This window comes from Heterodontus francisci, chromosome 41 (assembly GCF_036365525.1).
Source record: "Heterodontus francisci isolate sHetFra1 chromosome 41, sHetFra1.hap1, whole genome shotgun sequence".
Taxonomy (NCBI): Eukaryota; Metazoa; Chordata; class Chondrichthyes; order Heterodontiformes; family Heterodontidae; genus Heterodontus; species Heterodontus francisci.
The window spans coordinates 30,140,098-30,167,678 of NC_090411.1; the positions used below are offsets into that span (position 1 = coordinate 30,140,098).

Sequence of the window (27,581 nt, forward strand, 5' to 3'; positions counted from 1 at the left end):
GTCCGTTGTTTTGTTAACTTACAAACAAAAGTGTCCATTGAAATTTTTTTTTCAAAAGTACTATTTGTATCGTCCTATGAGTTTTCTCCTGGGTTGCTCAGAGCAGGGTCCAGGGGATTAGTCCTGGAGACTCTAGGGCAATCCTGGATGTTTAGCAAACCTAAGCTATACTGAAGCGCTTTATTTAGAGCTTAAGGTGGGAATCCATCTCACAAACCTTATCAATAATATGTTAGCCATCTAATACAGGGTTGACTGTAAAGTACTGTTGTGCCTCTATTTAAGTCTAAGTTTTTTTTTGCTGTCTAAGAAGGGAAATGACTTTCAAAAAAATTCACACAACCAGATTACATTATTCCTCTTCCCCATTTTCATCCCTCTCTTCACATCCTTTCTCCTTGTCACAATTAGGCAGTTTTTTTGTTTCTTCAGTGTCCAGTTCCTCTGGTTCCTCCATTTCTCCTGGCTCATTGTCGTCTTGCTCTGTGCCATCGTTCTTAATGTCTGTGGTCTGTGATAAGACATTAGCATAAGCAAGGTGGTCAATAATGAAGGGTTGCAGAGGGTCAACTGCAAAGATCAGGGGGTAGTGCTGGTTTCCAAGCTAGCATTAGTTAACAGGTGTGGTTGCCCAAGAATTGACTATATATGAGATGCAGGATTATATTGAGTTCCTTGATATTGCTATTGAAAAGGTCAAGTGAAGAGCATAGAACCACAAGAGTGGCTGACACTCCAGGGCAGTACTGAGGGGGTGCTGCACTGCAAGAAGTAACAGCTCTCTCTGCACTCTCAGGTGGATGTAAAAGATCCCATGGCACTATTTGAAGAAGAGGAGGGGATTTCCCCCTGGTGTCATGGCCAATATTTATCCCTGAGCCAACATCAGTATAAACATTATCAGGTCATTATCACATTGCTATTTGTTGGACCTTGAGGTTTATATTACAACAATGACTACATTGGTTGTGAAGCACATTTGGGCATCCTGAGGTCGAAAAAAGGCGCTACATAAATGCAAGTTCTTTCTCTAGCAGGCACTCTGACTGCTTTATGCTGACTATTAAACCCTAGAACACTTGATAGAAAATAGATCAAAAGGAAACTTTACTTCGTAATCGTCAGTTGGTATCGAGTTATAACCCGCGTAGGGAAGCAGGGTTGTGATTTCCATCTTGTAGATCTTCTCGTCGTCAAGCGAAGGCCGGAGTTTAATCATTTCCAGGTCTTTTTGGTCTGTGTGTTGGGCATCAATGGCTGCCAGTTCTAGTTCGGAGAGATGATGCACTATCCCAGCCCCGAATGAGTCACCAACCACATTCACTGATGTTCTCATACGATCGCTGCAAGTATAAAAACCTGATGTTGAAATGCACGAAAGGCAAAGGGCCTGAAGATAAGGCCATAATTAATTACAGCGATACCAGAACTGAGAGGTTTTACCAATCAGGAAAAATTGAACAGGCTGGGTCCCTTTTCTCTAGGAAAGAGAAGGCTGAAGGATGACCTGACAGAGGCCTTTAAGATTATGAAAGGATTTGATAGGGTAGATGTAGAGAAGATGTTTCTACTTGTGTATGAGACAAAAACTAGGGACCATAAATATGAGATAGTCACTAATAAATTATAAGTGACAAGATGAATTTCACCCCCATACTCTTGTAAAAGGAGTAATTGCCTTTCAGTTTTATTCACACTCATTTCTTCATGCACAACCAACTCATCTTTCCCTGCTCCCCCACCTCCACCATTCTTGTCCTTCCTGCTTCGATGTAACATAGAATTGTAGGGGGTGTGGGTGACTGTGGGATGTGGATCTGTCTTTCATTATTGGTTAAATCGTGTTCCATCTCTGGCCTACACCACATTTGCTCATGGTGAAACCGCTGCAGATATTCCCATCCACATCCTCATCCGCACTCAGCTCAACTTCCCTGAAGCCTCCGCATCCCATCCCGGGATTTACACTACACAAACTCCGATGAATTTCAAACCTCCGTCACTCTCATCCTCTCCTGTATGAAGACACATTCTCCTATCATCCCTGACCCCTCCAGCATTTCAATTCCAGCTCAACCCTCCAATTCTCCCTCGTAGGATCTACTCACAGTAGCCAGTCAACTGCGATGAGAAGGCTGATGTCCTGGGTTGGAAGTCCCACTGCTGTCAAAATCAGGAGCATCGTAACGAGGCCGGCACTGGGGATGCTGGCTGCACCAACACTCGCCAAGGTGGCTGTCAGGCTAGTGAGAGAACAAAGCAAGGAATAAACTTAGAAATCCCCCTCAAAAGATTAGTTACCCTTTCCCACCTCATGTCTATAAGAATGTGCCCAATGCACCCGAGTTGGGACTCCATGGGATACAAGTCATGTCTCGCATCTTGGATGAATGAGCATTGACAGGATATTCATTTCAAGTTCCAGCCTTACAAACATGCTTTTCCCTGCAGGTGTCACGAGCTGAACTCTTCCACCCTGACCAGGAGTACAGAGGCTAATAATGATGAAACAGTAGTACAGTGGTGATGTTACTGGACCACTAAATTCATTGAGGAAAGCAATAACAGCATCTTATATTTAGATATCACCATTAATGCAATAAAAGTCCTAAGGTGCTTCACAGGAGCATTATAAAACAAAATATGACCCCAAACCACATGAGATATTAAGTCAGGTGACCAAAAGCTTGGTATAAAAGGTAGGTTTTAAGGAGCATCTTAAAAGGAGGAAAGTGAGGTAGAGAGGCAGGGAGGTGCAGGGAGGGTATTCCAGAGACTAGTATCTGGGCAACTGAAAATGTAACTATCAATTAAAACCAGGGATGCTCAAGACGCCAGAACTAGAGGGGGGCAGATATCTCAGAGGGTTGTGGGCTGGAGGAGATTACAGAGATCGGGAGGGATTTGAAAACAAGGATGAGAATTTTAAAATCAAGTCAATGTAGGTCAGCGAGCACAGGGGTAATAGGGGAATGGGACTTGGTGTGAGTTAAGACACGGGCAGCAGAGTTTTGGATAACCTCAAGTGTATGGAGAGTAGAATGTGGGGGACCAGCCAGGAGTGTGTTGGGATAGCCAAGTCTCGGAGGCACTCCAGAGAATGCGAGTTCAAATTCCAGCAATTGAAGATTTTGAATTTTAAAAATCTTCTTCCAAAAGCTGGTCCCCGTAAAAGTGACCATGAAACTGTTGGATTGTCTTAAAAACCCAACCAGACAGGAAACCTGACATTCTGAAGCAGTCTGGGCCTATTTATGATCCAGTCCCGAAGTGCATTGACTCTTAAATCACCCTCTGTAACAGCCTAGCAAGACTCTGAGTTGAATCGAGAGCGATAAATGCCAGTGATGCCCACAGCTGAATGCTAAAACATACTTTGCACTGCTCTGACTGTGGCTCAGTTGGTCGCACACTTGTTTCTGAGTTTCTACAATTGTGGGTTCAAGTCCTGCTCTAGGACTTCAACACAGCAATATAGGTTAACACTCCCAATGGAGGAATGCTATGCTAGAGCAGGTGTCACTTCAGTGTGATATTAAACTGAGACCCTATCTGCATTCTCAGGTAGATATGATGATCTTTTGAAGAAGAGTAGGGGAGTTATCTCTTATCCCTTAATCTACATCATCAAAACAGATTGTCTGGTCATTATCACATTTCTGTTTGTGGGAGCTTGCTGTGTGCAAATCAGCTGCCAGCCTTCCTGCATTACCACAGTGACTACACTTCAAAAAGTACCTGATTGGCAGCAAAGAGTTTTGGGATTAAGGCTGAGAGGAAAGTCCTAAGCATGATGTTGGCACAGGTATGATGGGCTGAATGGCCTCCGTCTGTGCTGTATGATTCTACTCTGTGATGCACGCCAAATCTGTTGATCATACCAGTGGCTACAACTTTGCTAAGGTTTGGGGGAGACAGAGGGGTGGGGAGAGGGGGTGGAGGGTAATGGAGTTGCAGTGTGAACACAGATCAGCCAAGGCTGTTGACCACCATCACAATCCAGAACACCTGCTCGAAGGAGTACAGTGATCTTAGTTGTACTGGACTTAACAATCCAGAGGTCGGGAATTCAAATCCCAGCACAGCCAATTGGATATTTGGGCTGATACAAGCAAAAGTTCAATGGGATTGAAATTCAGCTCTGCCTTGGGGTGGCCCAGACTGGTGATCTCCCACCCGCTGTACCACCCCATCCAATTGCCTTTCCATTGATTTCAATGGAATCAGTTTACTAATGTACTTTACCATGTCACCCCTATCTGGTTTTAGCAACATGTTGAGATAGATCCCAACTTGCCACCTGGGCATAAGACTGGTGCTGTGGAGCAACCACCCAGAATAGAAAATGGCCGATCTTTATTCCATTGAAATTGATGGGATTTAAGATCTGTAATGTGTGGTCAATCAGTAGCACCAGTCTTAGACCCAGGTGGCAAGTTGAGGACCTGACCCATTGCTTACAAATAGGTGATTTTGTTTTTATTCGTTCCCAGAATGTGGGCATCGTTGGTAAGGCCAGCATTTATTGCCTACCTCTAAATACCCTTGAAAAGGTGATGGTGAGCCACCTTCTTGAACCGCTGCAGTCCAAGTTGTGTAGGTACACCAACAGTGCTGTTAGGGAGGGAGTTCCAAGATTTTGACCCAGTGATAGTGAAGGAACGGCGATATATTTCAAAGTCAGGATGGTGTGTGGCTTGGAGGGGAATTTGCAGGTGGTGGTGTTCCCATGCACCTGCTGCCCTTGTCCTTCTAAGTGGTAGAGCTCGTGGGTTTGGAAGGTGCTGTCGAAGGAGGCTTGGTGAGTTGCTGCAGTGCATCTTGTAGATGGTACACGCTGCTGCCAATGTGCGTCGGTGGTGGAGGGAGTGAATGTTGAATGTGGCAGATGGGGCGGCAATCAAGTGGGCTGCTTTGTCCTGGATGGTGCCGAGCTTCTTGAGTGTTGTTGGAGCTGCACCCATCCAGGCAAGTGGAGAGTAATCCATCATACTCCTGACTTGTGCCTTGTAGATGGTGGACAGGCTTCAGGGTGTTGGGAGGTGAGTTACTCGCTGTAGAATTCCCAGCCTCTGACCTGCTCTTATAGCCTGTGTTGCCCACATTCCAAGAACGAGTAAAAGAAAAAAAAAACATGTGTGGATTTTGGGGGAGGACCACTTGGGGTTTGGTGAAGAGGCCCCTCGTGGTCAAACATCTTTCTGATCTTGACTATCTAAGCTCTAATAGACTGGAGCACCCACGGTGCAGTCTGACTCGCAAAAGGCGGCCCCTTGGGTCAGGTCCTGTGGAACAAAGGAACAGCAGTAGACCATTCAGCCCCTCCAGCCTCTCCTGTCATTTAATTAGATCAAGGCTGATCTGTTTCTCATATCCATTTACTCACCTTTACTTCATAAACCCTTCATACCTTCATCAATTAAAAATCGATCTCAGTCTCGAAAATTTAAATTAACTCACAACATCCACAACCAATGCAGGGAAGCGAGCTCCACATTTCCACTTCCCTTTGGGTGAAAAAGTGCTTTTACTCCTGAATGGCTTGGCTCTAATTTGAAGATTGTGCCCACTTGTCCTGGATTTCCCTCACTAGAGAATATAGCTTCCCTGTATCTACTCTATCGAATCCTTCTATCATTTTAAACAATCAAATCACCTCACAACCTTCAAGACTCAAGGGAATACAAGCCAAGTTTATGCAACCTGCCCTCGTAATTTAACCCTTTAAGCCCCAGTAACATTCTGGTGAATCTGTGCTGTGCCCACTCGAAAGCCAAATAAATCCTTTCTGAGGTGCCGTGCCCAGATTTGAATGCAGTTCTCCAGATGGGGTCTGACTATGGTTCTGGACAACTGAGCAAAGCTCTGTTCCATGGCAAGAGGCAGCGTGTGTTAGAGAGGAAGACAGCAGTTTAGGAGAAACGAAAATCTACTCCAGCAATTGAATTTGTCTGGGGAGAGGCCACTTTCAAATGCTGTTTGCTGCAGGCGCACAGGACATAGTTGCGAAGGGGAATTGTCATGAAAAGGATCACTAACCTCACAGTTATCATCTGCCCAGGGTCCAGTATGATCCCATTCATTTGAGCAATAAAGATGGCCGCCACTGCCTCGTATAGGGCTGTCCCATCCATGTTTATGGTGGCACCAATTGGAAGCACGAATCTGGTCACCCGTTTGTCGATTTGCAGGTTTTCTTCGAGACATCGGAATGTCACAGGTAAAGTACCTGCACTGTATGAAAGAGAAGGAATGAGAGTTACAGTAATGACTACCCCATAGATCAGGTACAGAGCGAAGCTCTCTCTACTGTGTCCCATCAAACACTTCCAAGCCAGGTACACCTTGGGGTTAGATACAGAGTAAAGCTCCCTCTACACTGACTCCATCAAACACTCCCAGGACAGGTACAGCATGGGGTTAGATACAGAGTAAATCTCCCTCTGCACTGTCCCCATCAAACACTCCCAGGACAGGTACAGCACTGGGATTGGCTGGTCAATTTGGAGCACTTCCTGCCAGCAATCAGGGGGAGCAGCTGCACTTGTGCTGCAGCAACTGCAGAGTGGAGACTGGAGAAAGGAGAATACAGAGTGGAGAGTGGAGACTGCACCAACTGGAGAGAGGAGACTGGAGAAAGGAGAATACAGAGTGGTGGGAAACCATCAAGGAAGGCTGCAATTTTTCTGGAGAGGTGGGTGTCAGGGCACCTGAAAGACTATTAAGTTTAAACTGTTTGGGGGAGGGAGAAGAGGCCTGAAGACTCAGGGGTGGGGCAGCCAAATCCAGTAGGGGCCCCTGTGTTTGTATTGGTGTTTGCACACAGGGAGCTCCCTCCCCACCCCAACTGCCTGCTCGGGACAGCTGGAGTTGCCCGGGTGAAGACTGTCTTGTCTTGTTAAAATCAGAAGAGGAGAGTACCGGGCGGCTCCAGCCGTCCCGGGCGAAGAAGCCTCCCCCAACTGGAAGACAACAAACAAGTTTGGACTAATTGTGATAAAGGTGCTCCAACTGGCAGTTGGATCAAACATCCTTTTCAGCCTTTCTCTCCCTTCCTCCACTCAGTCGCCTCAATCACCTATCCTCCCCTTTTCCTTTACCATCCTACGCCATCCTCCTCTACTCCCACTCCACCTTGTTCAAAGTTTGCTTTTTTAAAAAAAATTGTGTAAATTTGTTTTGTTTCTTGGGGGTGGACGTAGCTCTTAGAGCCCATGGCAAGCCCCTCTTCGCCGGTGGCGGGGCCTTCCCGTTCATATGCTGCTGCGGCTGCTGCAGCTGCACCTGTTGCCCCGTCACCGTTTGCTTTATTAACAACGAAGCATGGGGTCAAGAGCTATGTCCACCCGAACATGACTATAGAGGCATGCGTGAAAGCAATGGCCGAGGTTGTCGGCCCTTCGGCCATTGTTGCAGCCTCTAAAATGTACGGGAAGGCAGTGTTGTTCCTGAAGACCGAGCGGGCGGTGTCCCTGGCTCTGAGCAAGGGGCTCACCGTGGGCGGGACCTTTCTGCCAGTGGACCCCCTGGAGGCCACTGCGCAAAGGCTCATTTTATCCAATGTCCCGCCCTTCATCCCTGGTGAGCTCCTCCTTCCCCACCTGCACCATCTGGGGGAGGTAAAGACGGGGCTCACCCCAGTCCCGCTCGGTCTTCGGGAGAACAGCCTCCGACACGTCTACTCCTTCCGCCGCCAGTTATTCATGCGGCTGGCGCGGGAGGAGGTGACAGAGGGCCACTTCAATGTAGAATTCCAGGGGACGGCCTACTGCGTCTTCTGGACCTTGGACGGGGTGCGGTGCCATGTCTGTAAGGGGGTGGGGCATGTTCGTAAGAACTGCCCCAACCTCCCGGCTGCCAACTCCAACTCAGCGGCCCAGGGTGGCGACGCTGCACCTCCTCCCACCCCCACTACACCACCACCAGATACCATTCAGTCGGTACCGGAGGCTGTGGTTTTCACGGCCTCCGGCAGGGAGGGGGGTGACCGTCCAGGTGGAAGGAAGGCGCGGAGGAGAAATAAACATCGAGAGGCGCGTCCCCTGGATATCGTGACGCTACCCGAGCCTGAGCTCAGCCCAAGGCCCGATCTCGGGAAGTCAACTTGCCCCAGGGCTGGGCTCAGGCCCAGGGTGAATAAAAAAAAGGAGAGTGTGGAGGTGGAGGCCTCTGATGATATGGAGGTCTCTGAGCCTCCGCACACAACTGGGAAAAAGAGGAGAAGGCACCCCTCCACAGAGGTAACAAGGGGCCCTGAGGCGCGGGGCCCATCTGTTGGAGGGGAGCTGTCTCCTGTTTCGGGTCCCCAGGTTTCCCCTACCGCCACCACCAAGGCTGCAAAGTCCGGGCAGGTGCTCCCTATTCCTCAGGATGGAGGGGAGGGGATGGCCCCGGTACATGAGGCCCCTCCTGAAGGAGTAAGTGGGGCCCTGCTTGTGGTGGGGGAGCCTGGGGAAGCCGCCCATTCTGCCACTGCTACTGGGTCGGGTGTCCTGAATGAAGGGGAGGGCGAGGCCCCAGAGGGTCGGGCCTCCCAGCCGGAGTCCACCACCAACCAGGAGACACCCGACCCAGTTATAACTGAGAATGCTGCCCCACCTGCTGGGCCTGTGGGTGCTGGCGGAGCGGGAGATAGCCTCCTCCCTCCGCCTCCAATCTCGGCTCCGGTTGGTTTCCCGGAGTCGGGAACTTCTGTCTCCCCTGGACCACTCATTGGCCTGGGGACGGAGGTGGAGGGGGGTCCTGAGCCGCTGGTGCCTACAGGCTCCAGTTTCACAATAGAACCCAGAGAGGACTCCTCCGCCATCGATCCTGGGGGTGGGATCGTGACGGAGGCGGGACCAGCTGGCGCGGCCGGGACGTCCGCCCCACAGTGTGTGGTGGATGTGTTGGCCGCTGGCGGTGACGACCCGGAGGAGGATGGGGATTCGGTGCGGGGCATGGAGGATGATCTTGATTCCATCGCCAGTGAGGTGGTGGAGTCCCTCGTGCCTCCCACCGAATCTCCTCTCATCCCCACGGCGGAACTCCGGGATTTCCTCGCGGCTTGCAGGGGTTGCCGCAATAAAGTTCAGCTGGCCCTCGACCGTTGGTCGAATCTGGCGCTGATCATCCAGTCCGTCCGTGCCGCCCTTAAGATAGCGGGCAAGCGCGCGGACGTGAAACTGGTTGAGAGGCGCCGTTTTAATGTGTTCCTCAATGGGTTGCTGGGGGAGTGGAGGGCCAGGTGCACTTCCACTCCCTCCTCACAGTGAGCTGTTGATGACGGGTTTTAAGTACCTTTGACATGAAGATAACCATAGCCAGCCTCAACATCAACGGCAGCAGAGGGGCTCACCGCAGATTTCACAATCTCTCAGTCCTTAGGGAAGGGAGATACGCGGTGAGCTTTCTGCAGGAAACCCACACCGTTCCGGGAGACGAAGCCACCTGGCTCCTGGAGTGGCAGGGTGGGGTCTACATGAGTCACCTCACCCCTATTTCTAGTGGGGTGGCTATCTTGTTGGCCCCGACTTTTCAGCCGGAGATCTTGGGGGTCAAGGAGCTAGTGCCGGGCCGCTTGCTCCACCTCGCCGTTCGCCTGGGTAGCATGCCGCTCCACTTTGTGAACGTGTACGCGCCCAGGCCCGGCGCTTTGCAAGCGCGCTTCTTTGAAGAAGTGTCCGCTCTCTTGAGCTCCATCGATAGCGGCGAGTGCATCATCCTCGGGGGGGATTTTAACTGCACCCTCGAGGTGGGGGATCGCTCCGGTCCCCAGCGCGGCCAAGCGTCGGTGGAGAAGTTGAGGGGACTGATCAGCTCCCTTAACTTGGTGGACGTCTGGCGGAATCTCCATCCCGACTCCAGCGCCTTCACGTGGAGGTCTGGAGGAGGGGGGTCACGAATCGACCGCCTCTACATTTCGCAGGCGTACGTCTCCCGCGTTTCGGCGGCCTCCATGCGGCTGGTGCCGTGCTCGGACCACCGCCTGGTGTGGGCGGAGTTCACTCCGCTCCGCACGCGGGCGGGGTCCGCGTACTGGCACTTTAACAACCGGCTGCTGGAGGACGTGCGATTTCGGGACTCGTTCTGTCGATTCTGGGCCGACTGGAGAAGGAAGCAGGGGGGCTTCCCCTCCTTGAGGCTATGGTGGGATGTGGGCAAGACTCACATCCGCGTCTTCTGTCAGGAGTACGCGAAGGGGTCGACCAAAAGGCGGGAAGCCGAGATCGGGCGCCTTGAGAGGGAGGTGCTCGACTTGGAATCCCGCCTCGGTCATGCCGTCTCGGACCCGGCCCTGTGGCAGGCGTACAAAGAGAAGAAGGGCGCGCTGAGGAACCTGCAGCTCATAGGGTCCCGAGGCGCGTACGTGAGGTCGCGGATCCAGATCCTGGAAGATTTGGACCGCGCCTCACCCTTCTTCTACTCGCTGGAAAAATGGCGGGGGGTCCGTAAGCAGCTCGTCGAGCTGCTGGCCGACGACGGATCCTCCATCACGGATCCGGAGGGAATGGGCCTCCTGGTCCGGACGTATTACAGTGCGTTGTTCTCTCCGGATCCGTCCAGTGAGGATGCGCGCAGAGTTTTGTGGGAGGACCTGCCGCAGGTCAGCCCGGAGGGCGCCGAAGGATTGGAGGCTCCGCTCACGTTGGCGGAGCTGACTGGCGCCCTCCACCAGCTCTCGAGGGGCAAATCCCCAGGGCTGGATGGGTTGACCGTGGAGTTCCTCAGGGCGTTCTGGGACGTCCTGGGGGACGATTACGCGTGGGTCCTGGGGGAAAGCCTGGCGACCGGGGAGATGCCCCTCTCGTGGCGCAGGGCGGTCATCGTCCTGCTGCCGAAGAGGGGCGATCTCCGCCTGCTTAAAAACTGGCGTCCAGTCTCCCTCCTCAGCACGGATTTTAAGATCTTTGCCCGGGCTATGTCTACCCGCCTGGGCTCCGTGCTGGCCCACATGATCCACCCCGACCAGTCCTACACGGTCCCGGGCCGGTCCATCCAGGACAACATCCACCTGGTCCGGGACCTGATCCATCTTTCCCGGAGGACTGGTCAGTCGGTCGCCTTTCTCTCCCTCGATCAGGAGAAGGCGTTCGACAGGGTGGATCACGATTACCTTTTCGGGACTCTGCGCGCTTTCGGACTCGGGCCGCATTTCGTGGCCCGGGTCCGACTTTTATACGCCGCCGCAGAGTGTCTAGTCAAAGTTAACGGGTCCTTGACGGCGCCCCTTCGATTTGGGAGAGGAGTGCGTCAGGGATGCCCCATGTCTGGCCAATTGTATACCATCTGCGTGGAGCCCTTCCTGTGCCTGCTTCGCAGAAGGTTGACGGGATTGGCTCTGCGCGAGCCGGCCATGCGGGTCGTCCTTTCGGCTTACGCCGACGACGTGCTCCTCGCAATCACAGATCCCGTTGACTTGCGGAGGATGCGCGACTGCCAGCAGACCTTTTCTGCCGCGTCCTCCGCGAGGATCAATTGGGAGAAATGTTCCGGACTCCTGGTTGGTCAGTGGCGGGTGGACTCCCTGCCGGAGGAGATGACACCTTTTGCGTGGAGCACCACACACCTCCTCTATCTGGGAGTCCACCTTCGCCCCGCTGAGGAAGCCTGGCCGGCAAACTGGCAGGAGTTGGAGGCGAAAGTCACCGCTCGGCTGGGGCGCTGGACAGGACTGCTCCGAGTGCTTTCCTACAGGGGCCGAGCGTTGGTCATAAACCAACTGGTGGCCTACATGCTGTGGTACCGGTTGGTCACTTTGGCCCCGCCCCCTGTATTTGCCACCAAGATCCAGAAGAAACTCGTCGATTTCTTCTGGGGCAAGAGGAAACACTGGGTCTCTGCCGCGGTCCTGAGTCTCCCGATCGAGGAGGGCGGTCAGTCGCTGGTGTGCGTCCGCACCCAGGCTGCGACTCTCCGCCTTCGGACCCTGCAGAGATACCTGTACGTCGAGCGTCCTCCCAGATGGTGTGCGCTGGCGACGTATTTTTTCCGCCAGTGTCACTGCCTTCAAGACGACACGCAGCTCCCGGTGGAGTCCGTTAGCCGCGCCTCTCTGAGGGAGTTGCCTGTCTTTTACCGGGATCTTTTCCGAGTCTGGAACATGGTCGCCTCCAGTCAGGGCGCTCCCCCGCCGGCGGAGGAGAGCGCCTCGGCTGTCCGGGCGGATGACTCCGGGGACGGTCCGGCGGGCGGAGGAGTAGCCGAAACCCCCGGGACGCCCCTCACTGCGGGTGGCGAGGGGGCTCGGGAGTGCGGAGCGATCCCGGCCGAGCTGACCCCCGCTGGGCCGGAACTGCTCATCGGACCCAGGCCCCAAAACCCTCCTCGGGAGCCGGTCCCGCACAACCCGAGCCGCCTCTCGGAAATGCCCTCCGTGCCATTCCAATCGGCGCGGAGGGGTTTCCTGTACGGGCTGCTCCTGCACACTCTCCACTTCCTCGCCCTCGTCAGCCGGCCGGACACGCCCTGGCGGTCCGCGTTGCCAACTGGCGGCGAGGGGAAACCCCGATGGAGGTCTCTCTACGCGGGAGTCTTCCCCCTTTACATCGGGGACCTGGGGTGGAGGGTGCTGCACAGAGCAGTCCCGTGCAATAGGCTTTTAAGTAGGTTCACGGACTCCCAGGCCAGCTGTACTTTCTGCGGCCTGGACGAGTCCGTGTTCCACATTTATACGGAGTGTGCGAGGTTGCAGCCCCTATTTGAGTATCTGAAGGGGCTGCTCCTCAAATTCTGGCTGCACTTCAGTCCCACGCTCCTGATCTTTGGGCACCCGGTGCGGAGGGGCTTGGGCCGGGAGGAGGATCTCCTCGTCGGTCTGCTCCTGGGCCTGGCCAAGGTGGCAATTCACAGGTCCAGGTTGCGGGCCGTCGGGGGTTCCGTCCTCCCCGATTGCCTGCCCCTCTTCCGCGGTTACGTTCGCGCCCGGGTGTCCCTGGAGAAGGAGCATGCGGTGTCCGCCGGTATGCTTGAGGCCTTCTGCAACCGGTGGGCACCGCAGGGACTGGAGTGCACCGTTGACGCCGAGAATGGCATTTTAATTTGAGTTTTTTGTTTATTTATCTGGTTTTAATAAAGTTATTTTAAAACTGTAAATATGTATATAAAGGGGGCCTGAGGAATAAAGGCCCCCTCGACGTGAAAAAATATAAAAGGGGCCTGGGGTATAAAGGCCACCTAAAAAAAAGAAGAAAAAAAAAACGGGGTTGGATGCAGAGTGAAGCTCCCTCTACACTGTCCCCATCAAACACTCCCAGGTCAAATGTAGCATGGTTATCTCTTGGAATCAATTATAACACCTGCTTCCTCCTTTGAACAAGACCACAGACCCCAGAGTTAGTCCTACCTGGACGCTGTTCCGAGGGCTGTGATCCAGGCTTGAAATATTCCACCACAGAACACGAGTGGGTTCTTCCTTGTGATAATGAAATAAATGGAAGGGAGAATAAACGCACCATGGATGATAAGGCCCACTATCACAGTCACCATATACATTCCCAGCTGCCGAGCAACAACCTCCAGGTCCTTGATTGCTGCAATCTTCCCACAGATCAGGGAGGCAATTCCCACAGGAGAATACCTGGCAAAGGAACACACTCACTCATTACCCTGGCCTCAGCTTTTATTGCTGCCTGCTAGTGAGACTAGAAACAAGGTGGGAAAGGATGGTTAGTATACAGGAATGAGCGAACAGCAAGGTTCCTGATGTTTTTTTGTGAATGACTGAGATTCATCATAGACCATAATAAGCAATGTTATATAAGGCTCACCAGATCCTTCTCAAGGGAATCTCAGATGTCAGCTGTGGCTCAGTGGGCAACACTCTTGCCTCTGAGTCAAACAGGGTGGGTTCATGCCCCACTCCAGAGACTGGTGCACTTAATGTAGGCTGACACCCACAGTGCAGTACTGAGGAAGAGCTGCACTGTCAGAGGTGCCATTTTTCAGGTTAAACCCAGGTTCTTCTTTCAAGTGGATGTCAAAGATCTTAGCATTATTCAGAGAAGAGCAGGAGATGTTCTGGCCAGTATATACCTCTTAAACAACATCATTAAAAATGGATGAATAGGTCTTTGCTGTTTGCGGGAGCTTGCTGTGCGCAAATTGGCTGCTGTATTTCCTACATTACAACAGTCTATATATCAAAGGTACTTCATTGGGTGCAAGGCTCTTTGGGACAATCTGAGGTTGTAAAAGGTACCACATAAATATAAGCTTTGTTTTCTTTTCAGTAAGGTGAGGCAATAAATGTCCCATCCACATCTCAAAGAAAAGTTCAAAAAATTAAAAATCCCATCGAGGACACGCGACTAATTGGGGGAATGGACTGCAAAACTCAGAATTTTGGGAGTGAGTTTAAATTTGCCGCTGAAATCCAAAAATCAGCCTCCATCAAATCTAAACTACCTTCACTCAAGACCCCATGTCCCCATGGAAAACCCAGACTACAATAATTACACTTCAAAAGTACTTCATTGGCTGTAAAGCACTTTGAGATGCCCTGAGATTGGGAAAGGCGTTATATAAATCATAGAATCATAGAATGGTTACAGCACAGAAGGAGGCCATTCAGTCCCTCATATCCATGCTGGCTCTCTGCTAGGGCAACTCAGTTAGTCCCACTCCCCTGTCTTTTCCCCGTAGCCCTGCACATTTTTTTCTCCAGGTAATTATCCAATTTGCTGTTAAAAGCCATCTTCCTCCACCACACTCTCAGACAGTGCACTCCAGATCCTAACCACTCACTGCGTAAAATGTTTTTCCTCATGTTGCCTGTGGTTCTTTTGCCAATCACCTTAAATTTGTGTCCTCTGGTTCACGACCCTTCTGCCAATGGGAACAGTTTCTCCCTGTCTACTCTGACCGTAGCCCTCATGATTTTGAACACCTCTATCAAATCTCCTCTTAACCTTCTCTTCTCCAAGGAGAACAACCCCAGCTTCAACAGTCTATCCACGTAACTGAAGTATCTCATCCCCAGAACCATTCATGTAAATCTTTTCTGCACTCCCTCTAATGCGTTAACATCCTTCCTAAAGTGCAGTGCCCAGAATTTGACACAATACTCCAGTTGAGGCTGAACTAGTATTTTATAAAGGTTCATCATAACTCCCTTGCTTTTGTACTCTACGTCTCTATTTATTAAGCCCAGGATCCCGTATGCCTTACTAACCACTTTCTCAACCTGCCCTGCCACCTTCAATGATTTGTGCACATATACCCCCAGGTCCCTCTGCTCCTGCAAGTCTTTCTTTTTTTTAAAACATTGTCTGATTCGGTGGCCTCTGCCCTTGTTTGTCACGTGGTTGTGTAAAACATCCTTACCACATGATCATGGAGACCAGCTTCATGATGATCTCATTGAGCACATTAAAGAATTCGGCCATGATTTGAGCCCTTTCTCCCATCTTTCCCATAGAAATACCGAACGCAATGAAAAATCCAATCAGGCCTAGGGGACAAATGACAATAAAAAAAAATCAAATAATTCTCATTAGAAACACAAATAAATGATTATATCGGTTACAAATACAAAAAGACATAAACCATCATGTCGTTACATTCACTCCCTCCACTGCCAGCGCACCGCGGCTGTAGTGCGTAACATCTGCAAGATGCACTGCAGCAACTCGCTAAGGCTCCTTCAACCAAACCCATGATTTCTACCACCCAGAAGAATAAGGGCCAAAGGCGGATGGGAACACCACCACCTGCCAGTTCCCCTCCACGTCACACACCATATCACCGTTCCTTCACCATCACTGGGTTAAAATCCTGGAACTCCCTATCAAACAGCACAATGAATGTACCTTCACCACACGGACTGCAGCAGCTCAAGAAGGTAGCTCACCATTACCTTCCCAAGGGGCAATGAGGGATAGGCAATAAATGCTGGCCTTGCCAGTGATGCCCACATGCTGTGAATTGATAAGAAAAGGGCACATGTGTCCTGTAGATGTGCTAGGATTCAGATGTTTTGTCCTAGGTGATAATCAAGCTACATTTGGTCACAGGCCTGAAAATAAATATGAGGCCTGGATGAGGTGTTGGCATCTGTTCTTCAAAAGCCTTCACTGCATAGACTGCTGTATTAACTCAGCTGAAGTAAAGATATTGAGGAAACTATACATCCTAAATCAAATGAAGAGCTGTCAATCAATCAAATTTGCTGAATCACACCCCAGCTTTGCCAGTGCCATGATAACAATTCTACTGTTGTCACAATTGAGATTAGTTGACTTAGCACAAATTAGTCTTGTATTTCAGACTTTCCTTGTCCTTACCAGTGAGTGTCTTTCACCCACTAGACATTATGGAAAGGTAGCCAAGTTCAGATATAGCTGGGCAATGTAGAGTCATTACGGCATAGAAGGAGGCCATTTGGCCCATTGAGTCTATGCTGGCTCTCTGTAGAGCAATCCAGTCAGTCCCATTGGACGGCTATTCCCATAGCCTTGACATTTATTTCCCTCAAGGGCTCATCCAATTTCCATTTGATCATCTTCACTTCCACTACCCTCAGAGGCAACGAGTTCCAGGTCATTACCACTCGCTGCATAAAGTTCTTCCTCACATTCCCCTCTACATCTCTTGCCCAAAACCTCAAATATGTGTCCCCTAGTCCTTGAGCTATCAGCTAATGGGAACAGCTTTTCTTTGTCTGCCATATCTAAGCCTGTCATAATTTTGTACACCTCTATCAAATCTCCATTCAATCTCCTTTACTACAAGCAGGACAACCCCAGCTTCTCTAACCTAACATTATAGCTAATTCCCTTAGCCCCGAAACCATTCTGGTAAATCTCCTCTGCACCCTCTCAAGGACCTTCACATCCTTCCTAAAGTGTGGTGACCAGTGGTAGAGGAACCTTTACTTTGAACCTAACTACCTGTATTCATATGTTACTTTCCGATTGGTAATATGCCTCAAGTGTTGCATTGTACTACAAGCACCAGATATTAAAATATCTCACTGGAGTGAAGGGAGTGAACATAATTTCGGAGTGTGGATTAATGATTAGGTTTTATTGTAACGGTATTAATTGCAGTGGTCCCAGTGTGTGCAGGCATTGCCTGGGTCACAATTTATACATTCTCTGGTTATGCATTCTCAATAACTATATTCTATATTTTGTGGTTTCCTCAGAAAGGGATATTAGAATTATTCTCCAATCTTCCAACCCAAGATCAACCTCGTATACTCCTCCATATAAAAGACATTTATTAAAGTTGCGCCCCAGTTTACAGCCTTCATTAAGCCTTTTAATAATGGAAAGGGCCAAGATTGAGCATAGAGTTAACTCAGTAATCCTGTCTGTACAACTGTTGGTCACGCTCCTCCATCTGGCGATGGTTATCTTCATCAACTGTGAAGACTGTCCCAGCAGAAGGCCTTCCAATATGGTGCCGCTGTTTCCCAGAATCCTTCTGTGAAATCAATTGCGTTAATATGGCTTTAGCCAGTGAACCAAAGTCCTACCTAGGACATTCATGCCCCATTTGAGTTCCAATTGTTTCTTCGTTATGAAGATCTGTCGGGCATTGATTGCAGGAAGTGTTCCATTTGGGAAGGAAGCATTTGCCATGAGGGCCTGGGTTGTGTTGTCAGATTTGATGCCGTCAGGGAGAGTGACTGGAACCTTCTTTGATACAGTTTGTACCTAATTGATGGGCCCAAATCAATTTGGTTAGCAAAATCAATGCATTTCTCAACACTTTCCAATAAAAGCATTTAGAAATATAGGTTTAATGTGACACTATACCAGATGCATGCTGGGATTGTTTAATATATTCAGAGACCTGACTTTAAAATGGTAACCCTGGCAACGAAAGAGAGAAACTAGGACAATCCAACCGATTTTTTTTTAAAGAAATTCTGTAAATGAAAATAATAAAACACATATTTTTGAACATAGTTTAGCCATCAAACAACCAATGACAAAAATGATAATGAAGCTTCTTTCAACAGTCACACTTAAAGTCAACATCACAACCAACAGTATTGTCTATCCATCCAATATCTCTACATCTATCTAATGTCCAGCTACCTTTATGTCTTTTTATTTACAACAATAATTTGCATTTATATAGCACTTTTAACGTAGTAAAATGTCCCAGGGTGCTTCACAGGAGCGTTATCAGACAAAATTTGACACCGAACCACTCAAGGAGATATCAGGACAAGCCGTAGGTTTTATGGAGTGACTGAAAGACGAAGAGAGAGTTGGAGAGGTGGAGAAGTTTAAGGAGGGAGTTCTGAAGAATAGGACTAAGGCCAATAAAGATTGCCCATAATAGAAGGGGGCAGAGAGATGGATGGACTGGAGTGCAATGATCACAATATTGGAGGAACAGGTTGGGTGAGACCATGGAGGGATTTATATGATTTGGGTGAGTTGGGAGGAGGAAATCCTAGTTTCCAGTGATTCGGAGTGCTGCCTCTGAGTTTTCAAACCCAGCCCAGACAATGGAAACATCTACTTGGTGTTGTGTGTGAATGAAACGAGGTTTACCTTAGCGATGGGCAGGGACAGGTATATACCGCAGGGCAAAAATTATAGCTGGGGGAAAGGAAATTATGATGCGATTAGGCAAGATTTAGGAGGCGTAGGATGGAGAAGGAAACTGCAGGGGATGGGAACAATCGAAATGTGGAGCTTATTCAAGGAGCAGCTACTGCGTGTCCTTGATAAGTATGTACCTGTCAGGCAGGGAGGAAGTTGTCGAGCGAGGGAGCCGTGGTTTACTAAAGAAGTTGAAGCGCTTGTCAAGAGGAAGAAGAAGGCTTATGTTAGGATGAGACGTGAAGGCTCAGTTAGGGCGCTTGAGAGTTACAAGCTAGCCAGGAAGGATCTAACGGGAGAGCTAAGAAGAGCAAGGAGAGGACACGAGAAGTCATTGGCGGATAGGATCAGGGAAAACCCTAAGGCTTTCCATAGGTATATCAGGAATAAAAGAATGACTAGAGTGAGATTAGGGCCAATCAAGGATAGTAGTGGGAAGTTGTGTGTGGAATCAGAGGAGGTAGGGGAAGTGTTAAATGAATATTTTGTGTCAGTATTTACAGTAGAGAAAGAAAATGTTGTTGAGGAGAATACTGAGATTCAGGCTACTAGGCTAGATGGGATTGAGGTTCACAAGGAGGAGGTGTTATCAATTTTGGAAAGTGTGAAAATAGATAAGTCCCCTGGGCCAGATTGGATTTATCCTAGGATTCTCTGGGAAGCTAGGGAGGAGATTGCAGAGCCTTTGTCCTTGATCTTTATGTCGTCATTGTCGACAGGAATAGTGCCAGAAGACTGGAGGATAGCAAATGTTGTCCCCTTGTTCAAGAAGGGGAGTAGAGACAGCCCTGGTAATTATAGACCTGTGAGCCTTACTTCGGTTGTGGGTAAAATGTTGGAAAAGGTTATAAGAGACAGGATTTATAATCATCTTGAAAAGAATAAGTTCATTAGCGATAGTCAGCACGGTTTTGTGATGGGTAGGTCGTGCCTCACAAACCTTATTGAGTTTTTCGAGAAGGTGACCAAACAGGTGGATGAGGGTAAAGCAGTGGATGTGGTGTATGTGGATTTCAGTAAGGCGTTTGATAAGGTTCCCCATGGTAGGCTATTGCAGAAAATACGGAAGTATGGGGTTGAAGGTGATTTAGAGCTTTGGATCAGAAATTGGCTAGCTGAAAGAAGACAGAGGGTGGTGGTTGATGGCAAATGTTCATCCTGGAGTTTAGTTACTAGTGGTGTACCGCAAGGATCTGTTTTGGGGCCACTGCTGTTTGTCATTTTTATAAATGACCTGGAAGAGGGTGTAGAAGGGTGGGTTAGTAAATTTGCGGATGACACTAAGGTCGGTGGAGTTGTGGATAGTGCCGAAGGATGTTGTAGGGTTCAGAGGGACATAGATAGGCTGCAGAGCTGGGCTGAGAGATGGCGAATGGAGTTTAATGCGGAAAAGTGTGAGGTGATTCACTTTGGAAGGAGTAACAGCAATGCAGAGTACTGGGCTAATGGGAAGATTCTTGGTAGTGTAGATGAACAGAGAGATCTTGGTGTCCAGGTGCATAAATCCCTGAAGGTTGCTACCCAGGGTAATAGGGCTGTTAAGAAGGCATATGGTGTGTTAGCTTTTATTAGTAGGGGGATCGAGTTTCGGAGCCACGAGGTCATGCTGCAGCTGTACAAAACTCTGGTGTGACTGCACCTGGAGTATTGCGTGCAGTTCTGGTCACCGCATTATAGGAAGGATGTGGAAGCTTTGGAAAGGGTGCAGAGGAGATTTACTAGGATGTTGCCTGGTATGGAGGGAAGGTCTTACGAGGAAAGGCTGAGGGACTTGAGCTTGTTTTCGTTGGAGAGAAGGAGGAGGAGAGGTGACTTAATAGAGACATATAAGATAATCAGAGGGTTAGATAGGGTGGATAGTGAGAGTCTTTTTCCTCGGATGGTGATGGCAAACACGAGGGGCCATAGCTTTAAGTTGAGGGGTGATAGATATAGGACAGATGTCAGAGGTAGTTTCTTTACACAGAGAGTAGTAGGGGCGTGGAACGCCCTGCCTGCAACAGTAGTAGACTCGTCAACTTTAAGGGCATTTAAGTGGTCATTGGATAGACATATGGATGAAAATGGAATAGTGTAGGTCAGATGGTTTCACAGGTCGGCGCAACATCGAGGGCCGAAGGGCCTGTACTGCGCTGTGATGTTCTAAGGAGAAGCTCTCTCTGCAATTTATGGTTCCTCAGCATAAAACTGCCTATGATTTAAACTTTGCAAACTTTCTCTGTGCAGCCACAAGACATTAAGCAGGAAGTGACAATGTTACACTGATAAAGCAGGAAAACTGCATCTGATTTTGAGGTGAAGTGGTACTGTTGAGACAATAATGTAAGAGTAATTTTATCCTGTAGCTAAGGTGGAGGGGGGGGAGGTGGTGTGGTGCGGTCTAATGCAACAGTGCACAGCGAAGTTGATTCTGCATCGATCTTGTGCTTTACCAATGCTGGATGGTGCAGCATTAAGGGACCTTTATTCTGGCCCAGACTATACTTTACTTGGTACATTGTAGAGGTGGATTTACATTTATCCTGTGTTGCACCTGACCTAAGAGTGGTCGGTAGATAGATCAGAGGAAATTTTCCTACAACCTGACTTGCAAGTGTTGTACAGGTGCCAGCCTTAGCTTTGTAGGAAGTACTTGCACTGCTAAATCAGAAGGTTCTGGGTTCACGTCCCATTCCAGAGACTTGAGTATAAAGTCCAGGTGTACACCCGCAGTGCTGAGGGGGCCTTTCAGGTGAACTGTTAAATGGAGGCCCTACCTACTCTCTCAGGTGTGTGTAAAAGATACTATGGTGCTATTTGAAGAAAAACAGGGGAGTTCACACCAGTGTCCTAGCCAATAACATTAACAAGTAAGTTATCTAGTTGTTATCACATTGCTGTTTGTGGAATTGAGCTGTGTGCAAACTGTCTGCCACATTACAATAGTGACTACACTTCAAAAAAGTGCTTCATTGGCTGTAAAGTGATTTGAGACATCTTAAGAGTGTGCAAGGTGCTATAGAAATGCAAGTTCTTTCTTCGTTATGGGGCAGTGTACCTGGTGTGGCAGTTGCTCAATCCTGCCATTGGCAAAATGAGTGGCTAATTAAACTAAGTGTGAAAGAAGGTCACCTGTTGGAAACACGCTTGCACAAGGTTTTCCGGGAATAGATTCCGGATCAGATCCAGGAAGGCATCCAAACTTGACACTTCTGGATTCTTGGACATCACGGTCATCTGCGTCTTGAGCTTTATATTTCCAGGGTGGATGGCGATCACCAGAATGACACCAAGAGCAGCGGCAATGACTGTCGTGGACATATAATAAGCCATGGCCCGAGAGCCCATTCGGCCACTTGATTTGGCATCAAGGCTCGCGAGACCTGGAGAGAAAAGTGAGCAATGGTCAGCGTCGCGATGTGAGATTTGCAAAAAGCAATGAAACCATTTCACCCACAACATCAATCTGCCTTGTCTCTTTCCAATGTTGGCTGACTTGCCGTATAATTCCTATTCTTTTCTATTGACACCCATTATGTGTGGGTTGACCTTTTAGGAAGACTTGTTTTTTGCTTTGATGTTGTGAGGCCTCCACTTTTGCTGTATTATTTACACTGCTCAACACCGTCCCCTCCCAGTCATACACCACCCCCTGTAAATGTTGGTAGGAAGATTACAATGAACCTCATACTCCAGCTGGTAAGCACTGGTATGTAGCTCTTTCTTTAAGCGAGAACAGGATCCAGGTTGATTGTGATGCATTCCATAGATGAATAGCTGCTGACTCACTGAAGAATAAGTAAGGCTCTGAGTGAGGCGGGGTGGTCGTCTGCAACCATCGACTGGCACTGCTCTGTGATTCAGCAGCTACAGGACCAAGAAGAGGAGAAACACTGGAGATGCTGGTGGGATAGGGAATTGGTTCAGGGATGGAGGATTGGTTCATGGATAGAGGATTGGTTAGCTAACAGGGAACAGAGAGTAGGCATAAATGGGTCGTTTTCAGGTTGGCAAGCTGTAACTAGTGGAGTGCCACAGGGATCAGTGCTGGGGCCTCAACTATTTACAATCTATATAAATGGCTTGGATGAAGGACAATGTATGGTTGCTAAATCTGCTGATGACACAAAGATAGATTTAGGTTTAGATTTAGAGATACAGCACTGAAACAGGCCCTTCGGCCCACCGAGTCTGTGCCGACCATTAACCACCCATTTATACTAATCCTACACTAATCCCATATTCCTACCACATCCTCACCTGTCCCTATATTCCCCTACCACCTACCTATACTCGGGGCAATTTATAATGGCCAATTTACCTATCAACCTGCAAGTCTTTTTTGGCTGTGGGAGGAAACCGGAGCACCCGGAGGAAACCCACGCAGACACAGGGAGAACTTGCAAACTCCACACAGGCAGTACCCAGAATTGAACCCGGGTCGCTGGAGCTGTGAGGCTGCGGTGCTAACCACTGTGCCGCCCGTAGGTAGGAGAGTAAGTTGTGAAGAGGACGTAAGGAGTCTGCAAAGGGATACAGATAGGTTAAGTGAGTGGGAAAAGTTTTGACAGATGGAATACAATGTGGGAAAATGTGAACTTATCCACTTTGGCTGGAAAAATAGACAAGCAACATATTATTTAAATGGAGAGAGATTGCAGAACTCTGAGATGCAGAGGGATCTGGATGTCCTGGTACATGAAACACAAAAAGTTAGTATGCAGGTACAGCAAGTGATTAAGAAGGCAAATGCAATGTTGTCATTTATTGCAAGGGGAATGGAATATAAAAGTAGGGATGTTTTGCTACAGTTGGACAGGGAATTAGTGAGACCACATCTAGAGTATTGTGTACAGTTTTGGTCTCCTTACTTATGAAAGGATGTAATGCATTGGAAGCAGTTCAGAGAAGGTTCACTCGACTGGTTCCTGGGATGAGAAGGTTACCTTATAAGGAAAGGTTGGACAGGTCAGGTCTGTAGTCACTGGAGTTTAGAAGGATGAGAGGTGACTTGATTGAAACATACAAGATCCTTAGGGGACTTGACAGGGTGGATGTTGAAAGGATATTCATTGTGGGAGAGAGTAAAACTAGGGGACACAGTTTAAAAATAAGGGGTCTCCCATTTAAGACCGAAATGAGGAAAGATTTCCTCTCTCAGAGAGTTGTGAGTCTGAGGAACTCTCTTCCCCAGAGAGAGGTGGAAACAGGGTCATTGAATGTTTTTAAGGCAGAGGTAGACAGATTCTTGACAAACAAGGAGTCAAAGGGTATCGGGGGTAGGCAGGAAAGTGGAGTTGAGTCCACAAACAGATCAGCCATGATCTTATAGAATGGCAGAGCAGGCTTGAGGGGCCAAATGGCCTACTCCTGCTCCTAGTTCGTATGTTCGTATGGGACGACCACCATACTTTCTCACCTGAGATTAGGCTGGAAATGATGAGCGGGAGAATCAGCATCTTCAGCATCCGCATGAGGATATCACCAGGGAAGGACACCAACAGGAGAAAGGTGGGGCCTAGGTCAGGTACCATACGCAGGAGACAGCCGAATACAGCACCCAGAATCACACCTGAAACAACAACAGATTAAAACCAGGTTGAGACTCTCAAGTGTTAAACCCAGACTCACGGAAACACACATGCACACACACAGACTAGAGAAAGACTTGCATTTATATAACGCCTTTCAGGAGCGTGAACCATCCCAAAGTGCTTTGTTTCCAATGAAGTACCTTTTGAGGTATAGTCACTGATGTAATGTAGGAAACATAGCAGCCAATTTGCGCACAGCAAGCTCCCACAAGCAGTAATATGACAATGACCAGATAATCTGTTTCAATGACGTGGACTGAGGGATAAATATTGCCCAGGGCACGAGGGAGAACTCCCCTGCTCTTCTTCAAAATAGTGCCATGGGATCTTTTACATCCACCTGAGAGGGCAGTTGGTGCCCCAGTTTAATGCCTCATCCAGAAGACAGCACCTCCACATTGCAGCACTCCCTCAATACTGCACTGGGATGTCAGCCTTGATCTTTGTGCTCAATACTCTAGGGTGGGACTTGAACCCACAATCTTCAGACCCAGATGTAAGAGTGCTACCACTGATATCAGCCACTTTATAACAAAAAGTACCCTGACAACCTAGGCTTGGCGATCTAAGTCTAATATTTGTTTTCTAAACCTGGTTAATGAATAGCAAAGTGATTCATCCTTCAATGAATTGCGAGCTTGTTCAAGTTGGCTCGAGACAGTCGATTTGTGACACTCAATGGCTTTGGATCAACCTCTCTTCAAATGCCGAGCAGAGGTTGATTAAAAAAAAGCCAACAACAGCCGTCCGAGGGATTTGCTTCCACTTTAATTTCTTATTTAACTCGGATTTACGCAGGATCATTGAGGCCCTAATGAAATTCCAATCCCTTCTGATCAAGAAGCATTCATGGGACCGTCAAAGAGGTTAAAGGAAAGATGAATTAATGGAGTGCTCACTGATTCAAGTGAAAGCATGTGATGCTGGTCTTCGGTTCAATTTCATCTATAATCTTCTTTAAAAAGCAGCTCTAGTCTTGAAAATTGCCACATAATCTTCAACATTAAAAAAAGAGAGATGTCTGCACAATGACTGGCACCTCTCAGTCCATATCTCACTGTGGCATCTGTAGACTGACTGGTATCTCTCAGTCCCCTCTCTCTCAGGGAGATATCTGTACTGGTGTTCTCTGCATCCTAGAACCATAGAAATGTTACGGCACAGAAGGAGGCCATTCAGCCCATCGTGTATGCGCCGGCTGAAAAAACTAGTCGTCCAATCAAATCCCACCTTCCAGAACCTGGTCCATAACCTTGCAGGTTATAGCACTTCCGGTCCATCTCCAGGTACCTATTAAATGAATTGAGGTGGATTCCAGACACCCACCACTCTCTGGGTGAAAAGGTTTTTCCTCATGTCCCCCCTAGTCCTGCTACCAATCACCTTAAATCTGTGCCCGCTGGTAATTGATTTCTCCGCTAAGGGAAACAGGTCCTTCCATCTCAGCCCCTCATAATTTTGTACACCTCAATTAAATCACCCCTCAGCCTCCTCTGTTCTAAAGAAAACGACCCTAACCTATCCAATCTTTCCTCATAGCTGCAACTTTCAAGCCCTGGCAACATTCTTGTAAATCTCCTCTCTACTCTCTCCAGAGCAATGATGTCTTTCCTGTAATGTGGTGACCAGAACTGTACACAATATTCCAGCTGTGGCCTAACCAGCGTTTTATACAGTTCCAACATTACATCCCTGCTTTTGTATTCTATACCTCGGCCAATAAAGGAAAGCATTTCATATGCCTTCTTCACCACTCTATCTACCTGTCCTGCCACCTTCAGGGACCTGTGGACATGCACTCCAAGGTCTCTCACTTCTTCTACCCCTCTCAATATCCTCACGTTTATTGTGTATTCCCTTGCTTTGTTTGCCCTCCCCAAATGCATTACCTCACACTTCTCGGAATTGAATTCCATTTGCCACTTTTCCGCCCACTGAACCAAACCATTGATATCATTCTGGAGTCTACAGCTATCCTCTTCACTATCAACTACACGGCCAGTTTTTGTGTCATCTGCAAATTTCCCCATCATGCCTCCCACATTTAAGTCCAAATCATGAATTTATACCACAAACAGCAAGGGACCCAATACTGAGCCCTGTGGAATGCCACTGGAAACAGCTTTCCATTCACAAAAACATCCGTTGACCACTACCCTTTGCTTCCCGTCACTGAGCCAATTTTGGATCTAACCTGCCACATTCCCCTGTATCCCATAGGCTTTTACTTTTCTGACCAGTCTGCCATGTGGACATGTGCAGACAGGTACCATGCCTCTTTCAAATTAACTCAACAAACATTAACAAAAATAGGACATAAAGTTTGGTTAGCTCTTGCATTCTCAGAGAGGCCCAGCGTCCTGCTCACTGGTGCTAGGAGAGAGGTTGAGTGCTGGATAGCTTCCCAGTGACTGTGCCTGTTAACCCATCAATGCTAGGGGTTCTCCTCATCCCTCCCATTGAGATGTCAGGCACGGTCCAGTGGGTTGCACGCCAGAAGGTTGTGGGTTCAAGCTGCACTCCAGAGACCTAAGCACATAATCTAAGCTAACACTCCCAGTGCGGTACTGAGGGAGTGCTGCACTGTCAGAGGTGTCGTCTTTCAGATGAGACATTAAACCAAGGCCCCGTCTGCCCTCTTGGGTGGATGTAAAAGATCCTGTGGGACAAGAGAGCCGTGAAGTTCTCTCTGGTGTCCTGGTCAATATCTAGCCCCAACAAACCTCTACAAAACAGATTATCTGATCATTTCACACATTTTAGGGCATTAGCGAGGGATGAACTGAGGAACATCAGTCAATATACAGAATCTACGCAAATTGGCTGTCATGTCTCCCAAATTGCAACAGTGACTACATTTCAGAAGTACTGCATTGGCTGTGGAGTGCCTTGGGCGGTCCTGAGCTTGGGAAAGGTGCTATATAAATGCAAGACTTTCCCATTTTTCCCCATAAATCGTTCAAATCATTAAATGATGCATGTTCTCCCTCTGCTCAAAAAGAAATGGGAAAACCCACTGAGTATGAAGGACTGACAGCACAGTGTGTTGTAATCCCACAGCTCTGTACAATCCCTGCTATAGCAAACAAAAATCAAGCCATTCCAGGAATTTCAACAGGATTAAGAAATCAAACATACCCTTGTTATACTTAACGTACAGACTCATTGCAAACTGCCCTACATTTGAGAAAACCACGCGCTTAATCCTGCAAACAGAAGTTCAATTGCGTGATGCAGAGTATAACCAAAACACTAAACTGTGCAGACATGGTGTTGCTGAAACAGGACAATGACCAATTACCACCTTATAATGAGTGCAGTAGCAACTATGACACTGTACACACACACACACACACACACACACACACACACACACACACACACACACACACACACACACACACACACACACACACACACACACACACACACACACACACACACACACACAGACTGTTACCGAGAA

At 48.5% G+C, this 27,581-nt stretch overlaps 1 protein-coding gene across 1 annotated transcript in view; it reads right to left on the reverse strand.

Annotated features, from left to right (window-relative positions):
- Positions 1-27,581, reverse strand: part of LOC137353665 (excitatory amino acid transporter 2-like) — a 57,422-nt gene continuing 29,841 nt past the window's right edge. The window contains exons 3-11 of the mRNA XM_068020022.1: positions 23,941-24,093; positions 21,654-21,904; positions 17,459-17,639; positions 15,304-15,430; positions 13,325-13,558; positions 6,040-6,234; positions 2,109-2,243; positions 1,112-1,343; positions 1-511 (exon numbers count right to left, since the gene is read on the reverse strand). Coding sequence (XP_067876123.1) covers positions 353-511; positions 1,112-1,343; positions 2,109-2,243; positions 6,040-6,234; positions 13,325-13,558; positions 15,304-15,430; positions 17,459-17,639; positions 21,654-21,904; positions 23,941-24,093 — 1,667 coding nt within the window. The 3' untranslated portion in view covers positions 1-352. The remainder of the gene's footprint in view (positions 512-1,111; positions 1,344-2,108; positions 2,244-6,039; positions 6,235-13,324; positions 13,559-15,303; positions 15,431-17,458; positions 17,640-21,653; positions 21,905-23,940; positions 24,094-27,581) is intronic.